This window comes from Phodopus roborovskii, unplaced genomic scaffold (genome assembly GCF_943737965.1).
Source record: "Phodopus roborovskii unplaced genomic scaffold, PHOROB, whole genome shotgun sequence".
In the NCBI taxonomy this organism is placed as follows: domain Eukaryota; kingdom Metazoa; phylum Chordata; class Mammalia; order Rodentia; family Cricetidae; genus Phodopus; species Phodopus roborovskii.
Window position 1 is genome coordinate 1,564,383 of NW_026126511.1, and position 19,753 is coordinate 1,584,135.

General features: G+C 41.7%; 1 protein-coding gene across 2 annotated transcripts in view; it reads right to left on the bottom strand.

Moving 5' to 3' along the window:
• Positions 1-19,753, bottom strand: part of Pcca (propionyl-CoA carboxylase subunit alpha) — a 281,942-nt gene that overhangs the window by 190,105 nt on the left and 72,084 nt on the right. For both annotated transcript variants that reach the window (XM_051195193.1, XM_051195192.1), the window contains 2 exons: positions 14,500-14,631; positions 2,252-2,288 (listed from right to left, as the gene is read on the bottom strand). In XM_051195193.1, the coding sequence (XP_051051150.1) occupies positions 2,252-2,288; positions 14,500-14,631 (169 nt within the window). The remainder of the gene's footprint in view (positions 1-2,251; positions 2,289-14,499; positions 14,632-19,753) is intronic.

Here is a 19,753-nt window from a genome sequence, read left to right on the forward strand (position 1 = left end):
GCCTTGCTTCCCCAGCAACACAGAAGAAGAGAAAGAAAACAGAATCTATGAGCACAAGTCACAAGAGAAAAGTTAGAAACTGGCAAACAACAACAACAACAAAAAGGTTTGAAGATATGTTTATAATTCTGTTCCCCCCAAGGACTCAATGTCTACTTCAACTCTGAAGTGAACTTACAATGGCCATCCCAATCATAATATAAAAGTGTGATATACCTCAACAATAGCAGAAAAAAACCTGATACATCACCAAACGGCACACACACACACCCTACCACCCACACACACCTGAATACTGTGTAATTGATTCTGGAAAGCAAGGGCTTTCACGGGAGATTTCTGTGTGGTTTGGAAGGGTTCTCTGGGAAATTCCTAAAGCCTTATAAAGCTGATGAGCCAACATTTTTTGCTGTGTTTCATTTCACTTCAAATTTGATGGCTTCTCTTCCTTCCGGTCTACTGAGGGCACTACGCGCTTCTATTTGATACCGACGATCGCACACATGGACTTCACAAAGGAGAGTGAGCAAGGGGAAAAAGAGAATGAACACTGGGAAGAGGGGGGGTCATCAAGGCCCCACCCAAGCATGAAAGAGAGAGGCTTGAATGGAGCTCAGATGGCCTCAGTCGGAGAGGACACTGAAGATCAGCTTCCAAATACTGAGCAGCTCAGTGACGGTGGTCAACAGGTTTGCTGAGAAGCCACAGGTTATAAACAAAGATGGAAGGGAGCAAAGGCTAAGCATGTACACCACTGTTACACCAAAGGGAGTGTTCTTGAGTGGAAGATGTATGATTCACAGCATGGCACAGGCATGTAATTCTGGATTATCCCTCTAAGCTCTTTTTGTTTCCTAAAATCCCTATAAATATTACAATTTAATATTATATACTGTCTATTACAAAATAATATTATCATAGATGGTTGGATGGGTAGTAATATCTAAGCTATTACTAAAAAGAAACCATTTTGAGTTTGAAAGTATATGAATAAAAAACTAAGCTACTTTAGGAGAGTCTCAGAAGCCAATCGGGTGTTTCGTGGGGAATGGAAGATACCGACAACTTAACCCACAGATAGCAAGCAGCATTATGAAACCTAGCAAGTCTTACTGTGAACATGTTGGCAACTTCAAAGAAGCAATCAATAAGAAATGTTGTCAACAAATAAAATATTATATGTACTGGTCTTAAATCCAAGGCAGTTTTCCAAAACAAACAACAAAGAGCAGTTAATAATGAGCAAAACCAGAACAATTTAGCCATACCCCAACAGAAATGAGACACAAAAGAACTCTATGACAGGTAGCTGAGAGAACACTAGACTGAGGAACTCTATGCTAGCTTGTCCCATTTGTAAGAATATATTAATGCCATGATCACTTTGGACCAATGTTTCTACACATCATGACTATATGCACTTTGCCAAATCAAATGCTCTTCTGCCATAGACAAAAAATTCTAAGTAACAAACCACAGTGAGAAAACAAGGCTACAAAGATATTAGTATGTAGGATGCTGGACGGCCTGAGCCAGGAGACTCAGCAGTGCTGTGTTATGTATTAGTAAGTCTGTGAGTGCTACGTAGCTCTGTGTCCCTTGCCTATCTACGGCTTTTATGGGATGTAAACATGTCATTTGCAGAGCTTTGTTCTCCTTTCTGGGTTTTTCCATTAGCAAACACTCCAAATACAATTGGGTTCATGAGCACAAGGAATACGTTTGAAATTTAATATACAACATCCTTAAAATGTCCCTCGGTTTTCCTTTCACTCCAGTTTAGGATGTCCAGTTCTTGCCTCTCGTTTTCTATTATATTTTCCCTAGCAAGGTTATTAAGTTGGTATTTAACATTCTAGGAAAAGGTAAAAACTCGAACAAGGCCATCAAGCACAATTTAATTTGAATCATGTGTGCTATGTCCTGCACGTTGAAACAGATAACATTCAGCTGCTCACACACAAACACAAACTGTATCCAATCTTCAGGACTCTTCGGACAATTACTTGTTTTAATTAGTTAGTGATTTCATCTTATGAAAGAGCTAGAGCTAAGATCAAATGACTGCAGATTCTACTTTAATAATAGAATATGGTAATTCGAATGATAAATTCTTCCAGAGCCACAAGTAATCAGAAACTGAAAACTATTAAAATATTATTTGCTCTATGGGAATTGCTTATTACACATTTGCTCAACCGTATCTGCCGAAAGACACAGAAACACTACCAAAGTTAATTTAAGGACTTACCAATTTCCCTTGCAATTCTGACAGCTTCATCTGCATCCTGTAAAGGCAGGAAATGAGACCCAACATTAATCCCATGAGGCATTGCACAATGTCTTTAGGGCAGTCGTATATTGCACTACTGTCTCCTCTGATTCATTTAATGTTCAATTTTACAACCTTCTAACCCTTTTCATTCAGAGAAATGTAAAATTAATACCATAAGTAGAATGTAAATTCTCCCTCGTCGTTATTATATTAAGAAACTCAAAGCGGTTTGAAATGAGCTGGCAGGAAACATGACCAGAATTGCCAATGATTTGGTGCAGTTGCTGGAATTTAATGGCAGAATTTAGATTTTTTTTTTTACAATCAATACTCCATCGTAAATCAGATCATTAAAGCTTGTCTGCAGCCTGCTTGTCTATTTACACACCGTGTTTTCCTGGATTCTGTCAGCAGGGGGAGTTGACTGTCTATTGTTTGGGAGGAGCTCCATTGATTTTTCTACAAATAAGTAAATGTCCAGTACCCTTAGAAATTAGCAATTGTTTTTAAAAAGACAAAACCTCTGTGATTTCCATTATCTTTTTTTTAACCCCCCCCCCTTTTTTTCAGGTACGTATTTTATATTTGTGCAGTTGTAGCTAGGTACATAAATTAAAACGTTAAACTCAATGAGCAAACCGTGGAGGGGAAGCAGCCTGAAAGAGCAAAGGAAGGACTCTTTTCTGAAGCCCAAGGCCAGTGTTTACTGACGCCCCCTTCACCAGTGACACCTGAAACCCAGAGCATCTAAAAACTGCCCCAGCCTAAGCCATCCATCTACCGTGATCCTGACGCGTGCCGTACAGACTCCACGGACACGTTTTTCCACCCAATGATAAAGAGAATTCTGAACTTCAAGCCACTCTCTCAATTCGATTAATTTTTGTAATCCAGTGACACAATGTGAGCTGCCTGCCACGTTCTACAACCACCAGTTGATAAGTGTGCAGAAATTTTTACACAGATTCAAAACCTTCAGGTAAAATCTGGCATCTGGCAGTTTTTTTTTTTTTTTTTTTTTTTTTTTTTTTTTTTTTTTAAGCTTTTAAATTACTGCATTTAAAATGAAGAGCAATCACAACAGAATCCTCCTCCCCCAACTGGGGCTGGGGTTAAATCACTGACTCATTCATGTCCACTTTTTTTAAGAAAAGAAAGAGAAGAAATTCTTCCTTAAAGGTCTTTGGTACCCAACAGCATCCCCGAATAAGGAGGCTGGCAGGGGAAGTTGTCAGAGAAATTTAATTTCCTTTCATTAGCCCGTCTGCTCCACACATAGGAGCTTGTTAAGTTCAAAGCAATCCTGAAAACGACATCAGTTCTAAGTCTTTTTTTCTCCGAGCAGTCACATCTGCTAATGAGATTTTCCAAATAACAATTGTTTTCAAGTCAGAGATAAATCTCTACCTAGCACAACCCTCAAAAACTTCAGTGTTTACCATGTTCCTACACCTTGCTGTTTACACTGACTCTGCACTCCCCAAATTTCAGTTTAAAAGGATAAAAATCCACAGAAGGGTCATTTAATAATGTTCATGGTCTCCGCACACTAAGTTGGGAGGTTCTTTGTTCCAGCCAGTGACAGTTATTGGGGAATACTTGCCTTTAACAGCCTCTCGTCAGGAAGTGTTAAACCTGCCAAATGTGAACAATTAGTACCTCTTGAACAAAATACAGGAAGAGTGAGGGCTGATGAGGACGGGATTATAATCAGCTCCAAGGAAACTTTTAACATTGCAGTCGCTGTGGAATGGTGTATTTGCCAAAGATGGTCTTGGAGAAATTAAACTGCAAGCTTAAAGGCTTGGGACCCAGGGACTGCTAACAGGCAAGGTTAAAGCAAGGTTAAAGGGCAGTACCCAGAATCCATTTCTCCCATTTTGTCAGGTATGTATATACGTGTGTGATACAGATGCGTAAGGAGAATTATATTTATACACGGCAAAACGTCCCCAAATCCCTTATATGCCACAAAACCACCTTTTCTTTACTTTTTTTTTGGTAGAATCTCCCACGTACACCCATGGCCTTTCTGCATCCCATCTCCTTGCTGTCTTCTAGTTCCCTTCCCACTGCAACATTCTATGCACCCTTCTGTAGACTACTGTCATTTATTGTGTGTATAAAGGAAAAACATAAAACATATATGCAACAAAGCAAACTTAACTTTTCACTAAGGCATACATATATTTAAGTTTTCCTACTATGAAAATCATTTTCTGTAACATGAACTTTCAGATAAAATCAAATTACCTTAATATTAAATTTTCATTTGTCATTCATTGAGCCAAAAAAAAAAAAATCGCTGAAGATCTATTGTGTACTAGACATTATAAAACATTACTAGTGTCTTTAAAAATACTAAATGCACTCAGCACATTTAGTTATATTATAGGCCACATAACGTTCAGTTGGAAAAGATAAAAACTCTAGACAGTTTCTAAGTCAATGGTACTAACATATGATACCAAGGAACTTCCTTACAGGGTTATGGATAGAATAAAGCATTTAATAACGCTTTGAAAGACTCGCAAACTGTCAGAAAAACAGATGACTAACTTCAGAAGAAAAAACAAATCTAAAGGATTATATAAGACACACCCAGCTCAGCCATCACTCCAATAGTGGAAGTTATGCAGGAGATCCCACTGCGGATCCAGCAGACAGACTGGTGTGACTTCACACTTCACACTACAATGTCAAAGCAAGCGTGCAACCTCTGTGCAAATAGCTGCTGATGTTTATCACACGTGGAGAACCTGTCTCTCTTCATCCACAGATTTTACTTGTGGAAAGTTATCCTATGTATGCCTCCTTCACATGCATGAAAGAAAAGAAAAAAAAAAACCTTAGAATTTATTATTTTCAATTGTGATGTTTTGAGAGGCAAAACATCTGGAAAACAATTCAGTGAATCTTCATACATAATACATAAACAGTACCGTGATGGAAACGGCGTACCGAATAGCCATTTAAAGGAATTACAATCCGCATGTTTTAGACGCTAATCCAATAAGTACTTCCTAGCAGCAGCACATGCAACCTGGTTTCTGCCCTTCTTGAGTCCTAGCCCACAAAGAGAAACAGAAAGTCTAGCAGACAAGCAAGTCAACTGAGAACTGATATGAACATGTCATGGAAACGGGCAGAGAGAGAGGAAAAAGTGTTTTAGGCAATCCAAAAAGGACCCTGCTGAAGTAAAATCTGAAACCTAGGGATAAAAACAGCTCAGTGTTATGGCAAAACAAAAAGAGAAAAAAAAAAAAAATTCAGCAGAGAACCAACATAGAAGGAAACCTTAACTGCCAAGGACCTTAGTTGTTGTAGCAACAGAGAGGGGCCGGGAAGGGAGAAGAACTGGTTAGGGTGAGAGGCAACGCCATTCCTGGCTGGGCCTTCTACGACACAGCCCAGAAGCCCAGAGACTCAGCAGCTCCCTAGGAAGGAAGACAGTGAATTGTGCTGGGCTTAAAGCCAAAGAGATGCCGGGCAGACACAGTAAATCCAGCAGCAGCAGCAGCAGCACACTCCACTCCACGTGGCTTGCAGGCTTCTGAGGGTTCAGGGGAGCATCTATACAGACAGTTTAAAGGCCCAGCAGTCCTGTGGCAAGCTGGGGTGATGGGGGACAGCCACTTAACACTTATGTTCTTAGGAAATTGGCAAAGATTTACTGCGAGATTTATGATTCTGTCCTCCATTACACTTTCATGGTTTAAAATCAAAATCTGCCATGCCTAAAAGTTTTTTTTTTTGTTTTAATTATGCAACAATTGCCAATGCATTAAACGTTATCAAAACAAATGAGTAACGAGGTATGGTGGTACATACCTGTGTGTACAGGCGGTTGAGGCGGGAGAATGATAAATTATAGCCAGACCATGTCTAGATAGTCTAAAACAAGTCCAAAGGAGGAGGAGAAGGAGGAAAAGAAAGTTTTCCTAAAATCCACTGAAATCTTTTCATGGCAGGCTACTGCCTTAGATCAAAGTTCAGACTCCTAGACTAAGCTTCAGTGTCCCCTGTGCCTGCTCAAGCCCCAGCACCAAGCCCAGCCCATTGCGAATAGCCAGCAGCCTCACCCAAAACCGCAGGCTCCCCCAGCCTTTGTTCTGTTGGCTAAGCTCAGAGAGGAATTCTCTGGGCTTTCATCAACTCACACTTGCTAAGACTGGCCACCAGCAAGGCTCTAGAGACACAGAGAGGAGGCAGGCACCATCCAAGCTCTCATGGAACTCACAAGCTAAGAGAGCAAGCAGCCAGACCTTAGGTGTGATACACAGTAGTTAATAAACAATGTTGCGATGCGTATTCCACAGAAGTAATAAAGAGGCACTGTGATGGTGGGATGTGTTACTCAATCACAGATGCCTGGAACTCTCCTCAAATGCTTCAACGGAGTGCTAACAAATGACAGCAGAGGGGAGCACCAACTGCTGGAGCCTCACTGACATGGAAAGTACCCACAGGCCATGTTAAAAAAAAACAAAACAAAACTCAACAAGGGGCTGGAGAGATGGCTCAGCAGTTAGGAGTACTTGTTGATCTTTCAGATCACTGGAGTCCAATTTCCAGCACCCACTTGGTGGCTTACAACCATTTGTAACTTTAGTTCAAGGGACATGATGTCTTCTTCTGGCCACACAGGTAGCATGGTGCATGGACATACATGTGAGCTAAACACCCATATACATAAAATGAAATTTTAAAGAAAGAAATTAAGAAAGGAAGAAGGGAAGAGGGAGGGGAGGGAGGAGGGGAAGAGGGGAGAGAGAGACAGGAATGTGAGAAGGAAGGAAGGAAGGAAGGAAGGAAGGAAGGAAGGAAGGAAGGAAGGAAATTCAGCTTTAGCCACGGAGTAAGGAAGTAGGTGGAGGACTTCACTCTGGCTACCCTTTTGTAGAGTTAGTGGAAGAGATGACCCAGCTCCTCCTGCCTCAGCTTCTACAGGTGTGTGCCAGAGCTGCTTCTGCTTAGCATGCAGCTTTTGACTGAACCAAGAAGAAGCAGGGTGTATTAATTGTGTTTCAACCTTGTGTCGCTGAATACTCCACTCTCTGTAAGCGCCCCAGGCTGGAATTTATTGTCTAATCTGTTCGGCAACATCTTTCAAATGCCTAGCCAAAGCCTATATGCTCCAGCCTTTCAATAAGCGCCAGTTGCATGAAAACTGAACCAACGAAGGAATGAAGGAACACTCAAGGGGTGACAGGGAGCACAAGGGGGACATTCTAGGTTATAGGAAACACACTATTCTCTCACTACCTGGCTGTGACGGGCTTCTACGCCCATCTAAATGCTATTCTTTTTAGGGCCTTCCCAGTCCTCCCACTCAGGCCCCGTCAGAGCCGTCCTTCAGCTCTGACAGCCAAGCATTTCACAGTTAATCTCCACCGGCAATGACTGGAAAAGTCCTGCTCTGTACTGAATACCCGTGTTATACGATGTCACCTCAAATGCCAGCAGAACTTCTAGTACCAAAATACCCAGTAAGTAACGGGTCAGAAGGAGTTAAGCAGGCAGGATTCAGTCTATTTCCATATAAACAAAGTACACTGCCTGAAAATCTGCTCACCTGAGATAAACCAATCCCAGTACCTCCCCTTATCTGTAAATGCACTAAGCATTTACAGAGACATCTGCATATCTGTAAACGTATCTGTAAATGGCTAACATTGTTAACTTGGAGTAACCAAGCCCCAGCACCTCATCTTGTCTCTGACTTCTTGGCCATCGTTGACTTGGAGGATCCTCCTGCCTCACCTCCCAGATGCTGGGGTTATCAGTTAAGTGCCGTCACGACAACTTTTTCTTGTAAAATATACACAGTGCTTCCTCCCCTACTGCTATTTCCCCTCTAAAGATAGGTTTTTAAACGTGTATATGAGGGAAGAGGTGTGCACACGTATGCAGGTGCCCTGGGAGGCTAGAGCCATGCATCATAGACAGTTGTGGGACCCCTGATATCGGGTCCCCCCGGATGAGGACTATGTGTGCTCAACCACCCAGCCAACTCTCTCACCCGCTACTGCTAGCTTTCAATAAAAGTGCATTAAGTTAAAAACTGGTCTTTCTTTACATGGCAGCAAATTTTCAAATAAAAGAGCTGCAAGTTTAAACTACGTAAAAATCAATGAAAGCCAAGTTCGCCCCATTTAACAGATGTTAAAGTTTTTAAATAAAAACATAAAATGAACTTAAACTTTACCAAATATAAATGGTTCATATTCATAAAAAAAAAAAATCTGCTAGGCAAAAACATCTTTTACGTGACACAAATCAAATGTGATAATACTTTAAGAAAAAACAGGAGCGTGTTACGGGGGGCAGGACTGAAGCGTTAGAGGGAGTAAATGATATACTTACGCTATAATTTCAAAAAACAAAAATTCAACAAATTAACTTGAATGTATGATTAAAAATGAAAAGGAGGAAGAGGACTTGGGGCTGGCAAGGTGATCAGCAGGTGCAGGTGACCTTTGTTTGAACCCTGGGACCCACATAGTGGAAGGGAAGATCTGAGTCCCACAACCTCCACGCTCAGATCACAGCATGGATTCATGCACACACACAGAATTATCAAGTGTAAGAAAGATTTAAAAAAAGAAAGAAAGAAAAGAAAAGAAAAATCACAAGACTTTACATGCTATATATTCTTAGTTGTAGGACATTCTTTAGAGAGGTCTGGAAATTAGTATGTATAAGACATGGAAACTATACAAATACTCAGGGCTGAAGACAGAGTATTCTGTTAGACGTGTTGCACAAATATCTTACAATTTATTAAAAGAAAATGATGCTAAGCAAGTCTAAAATTAAGCCACATCTTCAGGCCTATATGAGAATATTGCCCTTCACAAGAAAGATAAACAGTCTGCATTCCTCAGCTTGTTCTAGAACAGAGTCAGCAACTGGTTTTGGGAGAAAGAAAAATATCACTGTGAGGAAGGGCCGTATCTGTTTACACAAACTATTCTACAATGGAAGTAAAGTGAATGGGCCATGGTGGCACACACCTGTAATCCCAGGCAAGACGGGGAGGCCAGAGGGGTGAGAGAGAGAGAGAGAGAGAGAGAGAGAGAGAGAGAGAGAGAGAGAGAGAGAGAGAGAGAGAGAGAGCAGTCAGGGCTCTACAGCAAGACTGTCTCAGATATGGACATAAAACTACTCATTAATGCTGGACCTAGGAAAGGGTCCAGCTATTAGGTTTTTCTCCAATTACTGCAGTATAAGAGACCCGGCTACCCATGAAGATTATATAGAAGAGGGGAAGGAGAAACTGGGAGCCACAGGGGTGGAGGACACCAGGAGCACACATCCCACAGAACCAACTAACCGGGACTCATGCAGGCTCTAGACCCTGAACCGAAACCCAGGTAGTCCTCAAGGATCTGCAGGTCCTCTGCGTAGATGTTATGGTTGTTGGCTCGGTGTTTTCGGAGGACTCCTGACCGTGGGAGTGGGGGTGTCTCTGACTCTTCTGTCTACTCTTGAGACCCTTTCCTCCTGCTGTGTTCCCCTGTCCAGCCTTGATGTGAAGGTTTGGGCCTTGTTGTTCCATGTTGGGTTGATATCCCTGGGAGGCCTGCTCTTTTCCAAGGGAAGTGGGGGAGGTGGCTCTGAAGGTGGGGAGGTGGCTCTGGAGGGGGGAAGGGGATGGGGGGAGGGGAAGCGGGGGAGAGGGGGAGGGGAGAGGGGGAGGGGAAAGAGTGGAGGGGGGGAGAAACTGCGGTTGGATTGGACTATATGAAAGAAAAATTTAAATACATGTAACCTACCCATACCATCTCCTGGGCTTTTTACACCCTCTTATGTAACTTGAAATGCCCAACATGGTATAGATGCTAAGCCAATGAATGGTTGTCGCACAGCATCATTTAATAAAAGGAGCACAAAAAAAAACAAAAAAAAACAAAACAAAAAAAAAAAAAAACCTATGAATGTTCAGTATAAGTCAACCACAACTTTCTTCCTAAGCATTTTCTAACCCAGGAGGGTTAGCTCTGTGGATGCTAAAACCGTGAATACTCAGGTTTGAAGTTTGACTGTGCTTTGCAAAAACCTTGGGATATTTAAGATACTCTTCTGTAAAAATTAAGGTTGATACTCTGTAGCGCAGGTTGGCCTTGAAGCAAAGCGATTTTCCCACCTCAGTAACTAAGTGTTGGGATTATAACACTGCACTTATTAATTTCTATGAAAGTGCAATAGTGATTCAGAGACATTAAATTCATGCCCCACAAAGTCATTTTGTCAGTGTTACAACTATAATCATCACTCACCCTTTGCTTCATAGCTAACATCCAATGCACTCACAGTCCTACCGATCCAACTTTCACTGTCTTCCTCAACATGGCCTTTGCTTCACCCCAACACTTTATATAAGGACCCATCATTTCCTGCCTAAACAACAGTAAGAGGATTCCAACTTGACTATCAACCTTAGTTTTTAACTCTATGTTAGTGTTCTTGCCATTTAGCAAACAAAACTTGCATTCATTCACACATTCATTCATTTGAGATGGAGCTGACCTCAAATCCACTGTGTAACCAAGGATTTCCTTGAGCTCCTGATCCTCTGAAGTATGGGGATTGAGGATGGACACAACCAAACCTCGTTTTACTCAGAGCTGGGGTTTGAACCCTGGGTTGAAGGCATACAAGCACTCCACCTACTGAGCTACACCCTCCACTCCTCAAAATGACTTTTCTTCCTACACAACTGTTTCATGTTAACAGTTTGCATGAAACTGCCTAGAGACTCCCAAAGCCACGAGGAAAGCCTCTGCACAGAACAGGTGGCCACACATATCTCTTGCTGTAGTCCTTCATGGTACACTGGAGTATGCCCTGCCACTCTGCTCCACCATCCTCCAAGGCCATGTTTTTACTGGCAGCCTTGAGTCCCACCAACATACTCCCTTGTTCCTAACTCACCGCCTCTCATCTACTGCTTTGCTGTCACTGCACCCAAAACCTGGGTGCAGTGCCCTTTCCGTATGGGTCTGTGCCTACTAAGATGAGTGTCACTGAGATGTTTGCTGGTCCCCATGGGAACTTCAAGCTCTTTGCAATCAGGGTGAGTGGCAAGCAACTGCCGGCTAATTCCTTTTCCTTACTCCTAGAGCTCTGCTCTCTTGTACAACAGTCTCACATTATAATATTTGCCCTGCTCTCCATTTCCCAAGAACAAGTTAATTAGATGATTTCTAGTTATTTTTCTATTGCCGTGACAAAACGCCATGACCGAGGCAATTTGAAAGAGTTTAATTTGGTGCTCACGATTCCAGAGGATAGCAAAATCTGTGACCATGACAGCAGGCAGGCGTTGCACTGCAGAAGTAGCTGGAGCTTACATCTGGTCAACCAGCAATAGACAGAAAGAGAGCTAACTGGGAATAGAATGGGCTTTTGAAGCCTCAAAGCCCACCACTAATGACACACCTTCTCCAACATGGCCAGACCTCCTAATCAAACAGTTGCACCAACTGGGGACCAATCAATCAGCTATATGAGTCTGTGGGAGCCATTCTCATTCAAACCGCCCCATAATGATAAATAAAACTAAACTTGATAAAGGCAAATACATGGTACCAGATGACACCTTGAAATTACATTTTAAACATTCATCTCTCTCTAATGAAAAAGACAACCCAAGAACTAAAATATGAAGGGAAAGAAGGACAAATGGAAGGAAGGTTGTTCTACAAGTTGGTTGTTTAGTGTAAAACAGCGTAAACTTATCATACTTCTTAAGTGCATAAAGATATTTTGATCGTGTTTATCCTCTATTACCCACAATAGAGGATACGTCCCTTTCCTTCTTTATTTATTTTTTTTTAACTTATTTTTTTTTTTGTTTTTTTTTTTTTTTTTTTTTTGTTTTGTTTTGTTTTGTTTTGTTTTTTAACTTATTTTGGAGACAGAGTCTCATGAAGAGTAGAATAGGACAGCCTCAAACTCAGTGTGGGCTGAGTTTGTAGACAAGGATGACCTTGAACAACTGACCCGCCTCCCCATCTCCCCCACATGCTAGGATTGTAGGACTCTGCAGCACTGAGGACTCAACCAAGTTTCTGTGCATACTGAGCAAGCAATCTACCAACTTCATTTCATCTGCAGGCCTCTCCCTGTTCTATTTTCATGACCCTCCTGCCCTATATTCCATATCTAGGAGAGATATTGGTCATTCCGAGGTCTGGCTTATTTCACCAAACATTATCATCTTCAGTCCCATAGGTTTTCCTGCAACCAACGTAATTTACTCTTTTCTAAGATTTATTTATTTAATGTATTTAATGTATATGAAGGCTCTATTTGCATGTACAACCGTATGCCAAAGAGAGCATCAGATCCCGCTAAAGATGGTTGTGAGCCACCATGTGGTTGCCTGGAATTGAATTCAGGACCTTTGGAAGAGCAGCCAAAGCTCTTAACCACTGAGCCACCTCTCCAGCCCCACCCCCTAATTTATTCTTAACAGCTGAATAATATTCCATTGTGTCATAGACATAAATAACACGCTTTTCTTTTAATGTTACACGGCTATGATGAGCATAAACATGAGTGTGCAAGCTCTCTATTGTATGATGAGTTGGATGTCTTCAGCTAAGTAGCCAAGAATGACACAGATAGATAGTATGGTAGTTCTATTTACTTTTTTGAGGACTCTTCATACTAATATCCATAATGGCACATACATTTACAAACCTAGCAACAGCATACAAGAATTAGAGCTGTCCTATACATTAGAATACATATACAGTATTATAGCACAGTTAAAAAAAAAAAAACTAAAATCTAAAAGTCAAATAAAACCCAGAATAAACTACTACCCTACTCCAAAAATTAAGTAGCATTAATTTCTGTAAAGACACCTATATATTACAAACACAAAAAATAATGGAAAAAAATATTCTTTATTATCTAAAAGAACTAGAGGGTGTTAAAAACTCCAGTAGGGAATACTCTAACACAATAATTAATAGAGAGATGCATGCGGTTTTGTCAATATATATGATTCAGTATCAACCGTAATTCCAGCCAATGTTACACAAGCTCTTCCTCCACCTACAAAACACCTGTATGACAGGTAGGGATGACATCCCACCTATTTCCAGTGTCCCATCTACAGCTTTCACCTTTAGACTTCTGATCACACGGCAACACCTCTTCTTAGGAGACTCTATATCTACTAATTTCATCAGAAAACAATTACTGTGAACATGGAGTTAGCAGACAAATGTTCCCTGGGAGCCTCCTCCTGGAACCGCTAGGAACACTGCTAGTCATGAAGCCAGTGCTAATCTGAACTGTTGCCCATCAGTACTGTTGTGATTAAATAAGGCTCAAGCTGAAGAGCTCAGAAGTCCAGATTCCTGTACTCAACCTCTACACCAACAAGGTAAACAGAGTGCCAGGCTAATAAGCAACACATACTGTGTTCTGGCTCTGGGTCTGGCCAAGGTATGGCCAGGTAGTCAGGGTATGGTCAGGGTGTGGTTTTCCTGGAGTGTCAAATGAACAACGCTCTGCTGTCAAGACCATGAGAGGTGCTGTATGCCTGTGGTCCCACCATTCCAGAGACAGAGCAGCAAGATCAAGAGCCCGGGGCCTGGGATTCATAGGAGAAGACTCTACCACACACACTAGGGTAAAATAAATAATTAAATAAATGAAATTTCCTGCCAAGCTCATTTGGAGAGATTCCTTGTACTTCTGTGATGGAAAACCTCAACTTTTTTTGCCAACCCAGCCCTCAGAACCTTAGAAACTGCCCAAGGTCCACAGCCATGAGGGCTTCCTTGATGTGGCCATTGTGACCAGTGCTTGACATCAAGCTATCCAGAGTAGCAAAAGCATGGATGCAGCTTACATTGGATGTCAAGGGAGACAGGGTCTCACTATACAACCCTGGCTGACCTGGAACCTGCTATGTAGACAAAACTGAACTCAAGCTCACAGAGATCTGTCTGTCTTTGCATCCCTATGCACGCGGTTTTTCCAATGACAGTATATAGATCAATATCTACTCATTACATACAATGTCTTCTCCCTGCTCACAGCTTATACCACTGAAAACAACCTGACTTAAACCACTGTTTTCACACACACACACACACACACACACACACACACGAACAATAATTATATTTTATCCCGAACTTGTCACAGGGTGTTTGGCTGAGGACATGTACATAGAGATTTAAATGAAAGTTTCTCACCTTCACTACCCCATCAAAGCCGGGGATTGTGTTGACCTTTGCTCTCTTGGCTAATAGTTTGCTTTCTATCTTGTCACCCATGGCTTGAATAGCATGAGTATCAGGTCCAATGAAAGTGACATCTGCTGCTGCCTGCGGAGAAAAACAAATTGAACTTAATAACAAAAAAAAACTATAGCACGAAACCATGATTCTTTACAAAGAAAAGCTTATGCAGGTATGTACAATGACATAACTGTATGATGAATTATTATTTCTGTAGCCAGTATTAAAATTAGGATGTGAGCCAATATATCAGAATGTAGGTTATAGTCTTGCCTCACAACACAAAAGAGTGAAGATAAATTAAACAAAGCTAGAACAAAACAGTAGAGAATGCTGCTTGATGTAGACAGTGTTCTTTGAAAAAGTAACTTCCATGACAGTGTACTTATGTATAACATTGCTCTCACTAAATAAACAGTCCATTCACCCTTAAACTGCCTTGTCTCTGCATCATCAATGTCTTCCACAAAATGCAAGAGAACACTAACACCCACGTTTATTAAATAACACTTGCTTGCCCACCTTTGAGCTAAATGTAGTGATCACACAAACACCAGTAAACTGAAGGGAACATTTAACAGATGTCAGGAACTCAAGAGAAAGCCAGTGATGTTTACATCCTGTATCTACAAAAGATGCATCAAGAAGACATGGGAATTTAACAGGTACTGTTATGGTTTTAATTAAGAGCAAGCTTGGGGGCTGGAGAGTTGGCTCAGCAGTTAAGAACTCTTGCTGCTCTGACGGAGAACCTGGGTTTGGTTCCCAGCACCCAGTGGTAGCTCACAGACTTCTGCAACCTCAGTTCCGAGGGATCTAATGCCACCAGAGCACAGACTAGAAAAGAAGGACAAGCGTTTGCTGAAATAAAGGATGAGGTCATGGGATCAATAAATGAAGCTAGCCACACATGGTAGTGCATACATTTAGTCCCAGCACTCAAAGGCAGGTGGACCTCTGTGAGTTCGAGTCTGGCCTGGTCTACAGAGTGAGTTCCAGGACAGCCAGAGCTGTTACACAGAGAAACTGTGTCTTAAAAAAAACAACAACAAAACAAACAAACAAAACAGAATGAAATGAAGCTAAACCCAAGGAGGGGCAAAGCAGGTGCATAACTATAGCAGTGTGTAGCTTGGACTGCCCTCCCCCCAAACTGAGGAAAATTAAAACCATACACAACAGAAGATGGAAATATAAATGGTCACTAATGAAAGGGTTATGTGGAAAGACACATATCTCAGAGACTAGATAACAACTTGACTTGCACTCATGTTCGGGGTGGGGGGGGGGGGGAACACAGGCCCAGGCTGGGAAGCAAATTGCTGTAAGTATCAGACAGAAGAGGAAATTTAAAACTGCCACTGAAGTTGGGTTATGATGACACATACCTGGTAAGCCAGCACTTGGGAAGGTTGAAGAAGGAAGAGGGCAATTCAAGGCCAGCGTAGACTACACAGTGAGTCCTTATCTCAAAAATAAGAAATAAAATACAACTAAAACTATTCAGAGGGAATACATTGAAAAATCAATCTCTTTAAACTCAAAAATCAGTAATTTTTTTTTCCCTCCTGCCCAAAAGCAGATAGAAGGAAAGAAAATTCAATTTGATTTCATTTGGAGGGTGGCTATGGGTGAGCAAATACTCCTGCCTTGCCAGTTGGGCTGGAGTAAATAAAATGGTGAATGGAGGGGACCCTCTCCTCCCTCTTCCTAAACTTATACCAACTATAAAAGACAAGTTGACTAAAGAAAAGCATATGGATGTACACAACCTAGGTTGCATGTGACACACAGGCTGCCTTGATAAGGAAATGCAAGTGGAGGAAAGCCCTAGGCCTGAATGTTTTTGTTTGAAGATGCCATTGGTGAGTTTGGATGCTGGGGATTGAATACATGCAGGGCCCTCTACATGCAGGAATTTTATCACTAAAGTACTCTTCCCTCTGACTTTTAAAAAACTTGGAGGGTTTTTACACAGTCTTGTGAATGTCTGAGGAAGCTTGGTCAGCTTGAAAAATGGCTGGGCAGGGCAGGAGGGCGATGTGTTATAACTCTAACTAGGAGAGACGTAAGGAAGCTGGCCCATGCCCCTCGGCCGCTGGCATTTCTCATGTCAAGATCTTCTGACCTAGTCATGAAAAGCTAAGAAATCCTCGCAGGTTTTATAACCTCTAAGGCTTCACGGGAGATGGAGGGAGAAGACCAGAGAGACCTGCTCAAACTCCTTCCACTTCTAACATCAAAGGCGTCACATATGTTATAACATGACCTGAACCCCACCAATAATTGCATAAAGTACAAAGCTGATCCACTATCCACAAGCTGTGAGAAAAAGTGAACGCAGGGACACCCGGGTCAATGGGTGCCGATAATACTGACACCCAATGGCTACAGTCACTGGTGTTCGGGACTGCAGAATTCTATGGAAGAAATCGCTTAGGCCATACTGGATTTCCATGAAACGCAATTCCATTCAGGTTTTTTATCTGGTTTTTAACAGAATCTCCTTTGAGAGGAAACATGATTCTGCTCAATGCAAGAAGGCAGGCGACCTCTACCTGCCAGGAACCTGTGTCTCCACCAGGATGAGGGAGCCACAGGCAACAGAGAAGTAATATATGCACATCTGTATCCCAAGCTGCAACTCACGGGGTACAGTGCAAAGGCGACAGGCAGCAATCATACTCCAACCAGCAACTGTCTTCTCAGACTCTCGTTCTACCTGCTAAGCCACACGAGTTTGTCATGAATGCTGCTTTAAAATCCACTGTGCCCGGCAGACGCAATCAAGTAATCAGAATGCCCACACAAAGAGTTCAAGAGATAATACAAATGAGAGTATCCAAAATACGCTGTGATTATAGAGCAAGACTTGTGATTAGCAGCAGCCCAGCAGCATGGACCACTGATTAACCAGGCTTTCCACCTGCATTCTAATTTAAAGAAAATGACTTCCTCCAAAATGCCAAATTATCCCCCAAAATGCTCACATCAAGTATTTAGTGACTATTCTTTCTTCCACGTAACACAAAAGAGAAATGGCCAGTGAGTAAGTACACCAGGTAAGTTCTCAGACAGTGTGTTTTAGAAGTACTCTCTGGGTCGGAGTTCATATATAAAGTACATATTGTCCCAGATTCCTGACTCCCTTAATACTATACCCAAAAATAGTAGGCAGACAGATAGACAGACAGATAGACAGACAGACAAGAGGGTGGAGGGTGCTGGGAGATGACTGAATAGTGATTGGAAAATAATGGAATAAGTTGTACCAAAGTTCCAAGTTTCTGACTGGAATGAATGGTGTGACTTTTGACCTTGAGACCAAACTTTATCCACTAGTAAACTTTAGATATGTTATCCACGACAAATATGAGATTTACCTCTAAAAAAAAACATACTTTGTAAAGACCTTTTAAGTTTGACATGAATGGTAAGTGAATGCATATAAATGTCTTTTAATGGTCATAGAATTGGGGATTTTCATCATCATTGGAAATTAATAGTGATTCACAGAAAAAAAAATATCATGAAAAATCCAAAACTGCTGCTTCAATATTCTACCCTTTCCTAAATGTTATGATTTTCATGATTCTGGTAAAGTTTTCACAAGAGGATGGAGAAAAGAAGTGAAGTTTGAGGATTGTGTTAGGAAAATAATGAACCTTAACTTACAGCAGGCTTTATGTTGGAAATGAGGACAGACAGAGATGGTTCAGTGGGTAAGAGTTCTTGCTGCATAAATATTAGGATCTGAGTTCAAATCCCCAGCATGTAGGTAAAACGCCAGGCATATTCACACCAGCACCTATAATCCCAGTGTTGTGGGAGGTAAAGAAAGGCAGGTCCCTGGGGTCGACAGCCAACTCATCTAATCAGTCCAGCAAATTCAGATTAATTGAGAGCCCCTGTCCAAAGGTACATGGCAGAAACTGACAGACCAGGTCACCTGATCCCTTCCTCCTCCAGCTTCTCACTACTGCACACACGCAGTAGGAACCACCACTTATAAAAAGTTAAATGATAAACATTTTCACTGAAAGAAATACTTCAAGTTACCATATTGCTCATCTATGTATTTATTTTATTTTTTTTTTTTCAAATGCAGATACTTTACGATCTCCAGAGCTGCTGCTTAGAGACTCATAAAGCCAGGGACACACAAGAGACAAAGGACAAAGCTGCTAAACTACCCAAGGGACACAGATTCTAGGTTTCAATGATATTATCTGCTTTGAGAAGGAAAACAGGAAGGAAGGAAAGGAGGAAGAGGGTGGGAAGGAGGGATGGAGAGAGGGAGGGAGGGAGGGGATGGGAAGGAAGGAGGGATGGAGGGACGAAGGAAGAAAGGGAAGGGAAGGGGGGAGGAAGGGAAGGTTTCTGGTAGAAAAAGCCAATCCCAGCACTGGTAACGGGAAGTTAGCACATGATATAAACTGAATCAGCAAGAAGGTTTTCATACATTGATACAGCTGTGTCAGGGTTCACATGGAAGAGTGTTTGCCCACCAGGCAAAGACTGCTGCTGGTCCAATCCAAATCAGCACAAAAGAAAAAAGGACGAGACTGCAAGGCGAGTTTATTTTTCTTCCAGACCTCAGGACAAAGCCCACTTGCTGTCCACATTAATTTTAAACCTCATCAGCACAGATCATGGATTCCTCTGAATACCAGAGCGCTCAGAACTCAATAGAGAAAAAAAAAATTAAGATCAAATATGAAGGTAAGCCAAATAAAAAAGTGTCAATATGAAACCCCTGTCATCCTTTTATAAAGAAAACTAAGCAGACTGGGCAGATACTGGCTCAGTTGATACAGCACTCATCACACAAGTGTTAAGACCTACATTCAGATCTCCGGTACCCATGTAAAAGCTGACCATGGCAGTGGCCATGGCTGTAACAGAACTGGAATGGTAAAGACAGGAGGATCCTCACTGGCCAGCCAGTCTAGCTGAGTTGGTGAGCTCCAAATTCACTGACAGACTCTGAGGATGGATAGATGAATGGGTGGATGGATGGATGGGTGGATGGGTGGGTGGGTGGATGGGTGGGTGGATGGGATGGACTAACCTTTCCAAATAAATAAATAAGTAAATGAGGTGGGCTGGTCCAGGCCAATCAGGAAGCCTTGTCTGTATGCTATCACATTTCATCAAAGAAACTAATTATGCTAACTAGGTTATCTATCTAACTATGCTCCCTAACTAT